The sequence below is a fragment of the Acanthisitta chloris genome, unplaced genomic scaffold (assembly GCF_000695815.1).
Source record: "Acanthisitta chloris isolate BGI_N310 unplaced genomic scaffold, ASM69581v1 scaffold28739, whole genome shotgun sequence".
Taxonomy (NCBI): Eukaryota; Metazoa; Chordata; class Aves; order Passeriformes; family Acanthisittidae; genus Acanthisitta; species Acanthisitta chloris.
This window is the reverse complement of record NW_008693522.1, coordinates 6,586-12,950: the sequence shown is the minus strand read 5'-3', so window position 1 is coordinate 12,950 and position 6,365 is coordinate 6,586. Positions and strand designations below refer to the sequence as shown.

The 6,365-nt window shown below is 33.3% G+C and overlaps 1 protein-coding gene across 1 annotated transcript in view; it reads left to right on the top strand.

Annotated features, from left to right (window-relative positions):
- The window catches only part of CHIC2 (cysteine-rich hydrophobic domain 2), a gene marked incomplete at its 5' end in the record, with an annotated part of 16,775 nt that extends 12,083 nt beyond the window's left edge, over positions 1–4,692 (top strand). Inside the window, 3 exons of the mRNA XM_009083108.1 lie at positions 1,645–1,701; positions 1,868–1,927; positions 4,642–4,692. Of these exons, the coding sequence (XP_009081356.1) occupies positions 1,645–1,701; positions 1,868–1,927; positions 4,642–4,692 (168 nt within the window). The remainder of the gene's footprint in view (positions 1–1,644; positions 1,702–1,867; positions 1,928–4,641) is intronic.
- Between the last annotated feature and the right edge of the window lie 1,673 nt (positions 4,693–6,365).

The window sequence follows — 6,365 nt, the reverse complement described above, 5'->3', positions numbered from 1 at the left end:
TACAGCCTTCAGCATTCAGATGGCAATTTTAACAAAGCTTGGGGGCTAGACAAGGGACAAAACGACTGAACTGAATGTTAATTACACTCTGCAGCCTTATTTTCTTTTGATTTGGAGCTGACTGGCAACTAAATTAACAAAAGTGTGACCATAACTGCTGCCCTATTTTCATTTAAAAGGAGAGCAGACTCTAAAAGGCTATCTTTACAAAGAAACAAGTGAGGTCTACTGATTATTGTTAAAGGGCACTGTCTTTAAAAACGTAATAATAAGAATAACCCCAAAAATACTAAATTTCCAATTGATGTGATAAATTAGTCACTTGGCACATCCACCTTCTGATAATTCTTTTGGCTTGTGCTTTTTAAAATAAAACATGCTAAAAAAATTCAGTGTGATGTTTACTCATAGATAGCAATGATCTAATTTTTAATCATGTGACCACGGTACATGCTTAGATGTGTTTCCTCACAACCACTTCAATATTAAACTAGAGAGAAACTGATGTTTGAAAACCAAGATGTTAATATTTGGGGGGAAATAGATAATTTGTTGTCTAACTGTTATTTTACTCAGACATTCTTGTTTCTCATGAGAGCATTTAGTTTAATTGTTTAAGGTTCATTTACAGTACTAGTATTTTGTAGTAGCAGCAGCAAGATGCTTTCTCATCCTTTCCCCTCACCCCTCTCTGCCTTGTAAGGAAGCTGCAGCTGCACTAAGTTGTATTTGATCCTTGTCATTGCTCAGTCCTTTTGCACCTGCAGCTCTGTTGGTCTCATCTTAACACCTGGCACCATGAATTATCCTCTTTTTATTCACAGTCTGTAGCAAATCCCATTTAGATCTAAGCAATATATATTCTGGCAGTCAAATGACCATAAAAGTCAGTATATATTTCTCAAATGTAAATATAACTGAATAATTATATTCAAAATGCAGTGAAACTTTACAGCACAGAATGTCCTTTGATTCCAGCATGCATAATCTTAAGAAGCTGTGCAGAACAGCTTTCAGGATTCTCTATCTGAAGTGTCAAGTGTGGACAACACAGGCAGTAAACCTTTGCTTTAGAATCCTAAATGCTGAGTTTGCTCTTTATACAAATCACAGATTTAGCAATACTCATTAGTTCAATTTTCTGTAACTTTCTGCATTTGGTTTTTCAGTCTCTAAAATCTGGATATAAACGTAACAAAAATGTCTTGTTTATTTAGAGTGTTGGGTACTTGTACTTGACCCTACAGCATTGCAAAATAGTTGGTAGTGTTTGTGAGTAGAGATGCTGACCTTAGAAGCAGTGCATTTAGAGCTGTGATACCAGGGGAGCAGTGTTCCTGCTTTTTGTACTTAGATCACTTTGAAATATCTGAGATTTAAAATTATAACTGCTATAATAACCAGAGAGCATATATATATGAACACTTTTTCTTCCAAAGTGGTTGAAGATAATTATTTGGCTGTCATAAAGAGTCGTTTCTGCTCTACTTACTATTTAATACTGTAGAAGTTTTGATAGTACTACAGACCACCCTGTACTCAGTCACTGTCCTGTACCTCTCTCCTTTTCACACAAAAGCAGCTGCAAAACAAAGTTTTTCTAAAACCAGTCAAGAGTAAAATTCTTTCTCATTTGTCTTCCAGACACGAAGATCGATTGAGAAGTTATTAGAATGGGAAAACAATAGGTTATACCACAAGGTGAGTGCCGCAGGGAGCAGCTTCGTACTGTTGGAGTTTGAATTGCACAGTATGGAAACAGATGCTTTTGTTGAACGAAAAATATGAAAGGTGGACAAATGGGCTAGTCTGTGTGCTGCAATAAAATACAGCTCATTTTTCTTCTTTTTCTTTCCTCCTTGTCTAGCTGTGCTTGCATTGGAGACTAAGCAAAAGGAAATGTGAAACGAATAACATGATGGAATATGTAAGTTAAAGGGCTGTTTTGTGAGTTTCTCTATTAAATGATCATTTATTTTGCTTCTGATCTTATTCTTTTCGTGATTATTAATCAGTAAAGGTGTCAGGAGCTTAATCGCCTGAGTGCAAGGATTTTCTACGGTTCACAGATGCATAGCTTCATGTGCAGGACTGATTTATAAAGTTATGAATGACTTGAAAACAAGGCTTCACTGTGTTCTGAAAAATAATAAATTAATTGCCAAGATAAAATGGCTTGAACATGTGTTGATGGAGTGTGAAATTTAAGATGCTATAAAAAGAATAACCACAACTTTGGTTATGCAGCGAGTCAGATATTTTATATAATGCTGATCAAGTCTAAAAGTGTGGAAGAAGATCTTTCAACTAAGATGTTGGAACTTAAGAAACCTTTAGCCATTTTAGATTTTAACTGCCCCTTACCTCAACTATCTTGAAAGTATCTTTATCTCCAATTGGTGTCACTAAAATATTTTTAAGTCGGTCTCTGGAGTTTTAATTTACTTTAGCCTTTGGCTGAGACTCCAAGCCTTCTTGGAAATATACAGTGAGAAGTTACATGTGGTTTAAAATGAAGGACGTTCAGTGTAGGATTTCAGTTTGTTTAGCTTGTAACCTTCGTGTTCTTTTTTGGTGCTATTCTTATTTCCATTTTTAAAATATCTTGGAGTTACATAGGATACAGTGAAATTAAGCTGCTAAAACGTAAGGAACATTAGAATTTCCATAATTTCTTTCAATACTGTAGGAAGTAGGTAATAGGAAGGTTAACTTTTTAAAAATAAAGATTAACTTTTGAGAAATATCTACTGCATTAGTTCCAACTAATCTGTGATCTTCCATTACACAGGACTTTTGTCTGTTCTTTGAAATAACAAAGCTGTAATGCATATCAAAATTCTGAACATTATGAAACAGTTCAAAATTATACTAAAATTGTCTTCCCCTTTTCTCCATTAGGTCTTATTTCTAGCCTAAAATATAAGGTCATCAAAATGCTTTTTTTTTTTTTACAGAATGGCTCTATTCAGTTCACTGAACAAGTAGTTTTTGTAACATCTGTTTTACAAAATCAGATGTTTGAGATGTGACTGCAGAGGGAATAAAGCACAGTTCAGAAAGTAGACTTAACCTTTGCCTAAATGAAGCAATTTTATTTTGCTGGAAATTTTTTCTAGAGGAAACATTGCTACACCCAATGTTTTGCAGATTCAATTGGAAAAAACACAATGTGAGTTTGTAAATACAATGGCCCAGCAACACTTACAGAAAACTATTTCTTCTACTAAATGGAATTTAAAATCAGTTGACCTGTTCACATTAATAATCTCTAAGCATGGACATACAGTTTTACAGGGTAAAGGTTGAAGATTTTATTTTTAGCTTGTGAAATATCTAGTCTTATCACTGGATATACTTACTGAGAATTTTTACAAAACCTCACTGTATCATTTTCTCATTTTCTGTCAACTGATTTGCTAGTCTCTCTAAAAATTACCCTTGATGTTGTGTTCATGATTCAGTTTGAAATAATAAACACCCTTTTTTTTTCAAAACAGATTATTTAAATTAGACTCTTAGCCAAAACTTGGTGCTCTGCCACATTGAGGTTTGAAGTTCACTGTTGTAGGTGCTAAATTAAATAAATAATTAAAGAAATTAAAGAAAGACAAGATAGTCTTACACCTTTGGCATAAGCACAGTGTTCCAGCTGTACTTATTGCTCCCTTTTTGGACCTTTGCCTGAATATCAGAAGCTCTAGTATCTCTGCAGAATCCAGTGGTTGACTCATGTCAGTGATCAATGGATTTTGAGCAGCTTGAATCACTTCTGAATATCTCAAAAAATAAACTTGTACACCTGATTTTGATATGCATTGCTTCAACAGTGTTTGACATAAAAAAGAAAAGTCAAACTCACTTATTTTCTGAAGTTTGGCTTGCTGTCATAGATAGAAGTGTGTATTCTCCAAGCAGTTGTGTTCTCCTTTACAATCAAAAACATTCAGAAATAATTTTTAGCTTCTTAGAAAGACAAGATCTCCTTTCAAGTAAAGAAAATCCTTAGTTTTGTTACCAGATGCATTTATTTGCTCATGAATCATATCATGCTGCTGTGTTATGACTATCTCTCGAGAGAAAGAAAATGCATAAGTGAACATTTTCTTTAAGCTTCCTATTTAAAGGAGGATAAATACTTGGCTTGTGTTCTGGAGCAGACTTCTGTTGTTAGCTCAGAAACACATAGTTTAAATTTGAATCAAGACCATAAGAAGAATCATGCATTAAGATTCTTGTTAACTACTTGCAGATTTGTAGATATGGGAACTTTCAAAGGGTGATACACTTTTCTATAGAAGTATTGAACTATAAACACGATTTCAAATCCTCTATTAAGTGGAAACAATTGTGAAGTAAATGGAATTGCATGTATAATTGAAAGTTAACTTTTCATGCATTAAATGAATACATTTATCTCTTCCATAATTTTTTTCCTAATAAGGTAAAATAATTATGTGGTAGCTCACTTCAGTTTGTTTGCACATACATGACTTTTCTAATGGTCTCCTACCTAAGACAAGCATTTCTCCTCACAACTTGCTGTACTAAAAAAAAAGCAAAAATTCACGTGAATTATCGCTGTGATAGATAATAGGATTGCTGCCACCCTTAATATTTATTTGTTTTTTTTTTATACAGGTCATCCTTATAGAATTTTTACCAAAGACACCGATTTTTCGACCAGATTAGCATTTGATTTATTTATAGAGACTTATTAAAGTATGTTGTCTTTCCAATGGTGCCTTGCTTGGTGCTCTCCTTGTAGTGACATAGCATTGGTTCTACAGAATCTTGTGGTGTTTTCATTCTTTTTGTTTGGTTGGTTGATTTTTGTTGGTTTTTTGGTTTTGTTTTCTTTTTTTAAAAAAAATAAGAACATGTTCTAAGTGCATTTGGTCAAACTGCAATGTAATTTCAACACAAATGTTAATTACTACTTAAGTTATTGTTACTTTTACTACTTTTGTTTGTAAGTGTATCTTGATTTTCAAAGAGTCTTTTATATGTGTGCGTGCGTGTGTGTACATATATATATTACTATAAATACACAGTTGAAAATGGTATACAAGTGAACAGGTATTTTTTTATCCCAATATGACACACAATGTACAGTCAATGGGTTGTAAGTCCTTTTAATTATTCATTTACATGCTGAAGTTCATTCTAAGATATTCCTAAACTTTTGGCAATGACTAGTCAATTGTAAATATTTTTATTTCTTTTTGGGATATTGGCTAGTCTCTTTCAGCAAAAGGAGAAGATAAAGTTCTTTTTGAAACTGCTTTTTTGGAACCCAGATGTCACTGCATCAGTAGAAATCTCTGTGCTTTTCATGAAGTCCTGTCAGCTGGTGCTGAAAACGTTCTGCTTTAAAAGTTAAATAAAAGGCAGCAGAATGGAATTATTTTACTGGGACTAGCAGAATCACTGATAGAATTGCATGTGTCTGGTTAGCAGAACTCAAGATCACAAAAATATATTAGTATTGCAGTTGATAATGTAGCTGTTTTAATTCAGTCTAAGGCCATGTGTCAGCTTTATTCCTACTGTTTACCAGATCCTGTACACAGGGGTGTAGAAGGACTTCACTGAAACTTGTTGTCCAAGAGATCCTTTCAGGGCTTTTTGGCTTGTTTATTTTTAAGCCACATAAGTGGAAAAAACAGTGAGTGAAGAATTCTTGAACAGTACAGTTCCAGATGCAAATGCCATGTATTAAAAATAATCAAAGCAGGGTACACTGGGCAACAGTGTAAGTTTAAATGTGTTAGACAGTTATTTATTGCACCCCTGCTATTGCTCATTTTGGTTTACAAAGCTTATTTTCTGCACAAGTATAAGACTTTTTTTTAAAACAGGATATATGATGGGTCAGGCCAGTTGTATTTCATTTCTTCTGCTTATACCTTAGTTGTACATACCTTCACACTTAGGTTTTGGTGGGTTTTTTTAATTGCAACTCATATTTTTAAAATTTGCTTTAGTTATCTAAGATTACTGTACACGAACATTGTAAGTTAAGAATATGTTCCTTGTACAGTTGTGGTAGCAAGCAATAATGTGAATATATGAAAATAAAAAAAGATATACTCTGCTTAATATTTGTATGAATGAAAAGTTGATACCACTACAAAAATAGTCTTCTCTTTTTAATCTTTTAAATACAAGTTTTATTTCAAGGTAATGTATTACAGGTACCTTGATGCTGTGAACTATTTTTCTATGTCTTCAAAATATTTATTCTCTGTAAAATATTCTCTAGTGAGTGTTATATTCCTAAACTGTTCATAGTGGGAGTGATCTAGAAAGTTTTAAGTTTTCTTAAATCTAAGCCTTCTGTATTTGTTCCCAAAACTCATCCT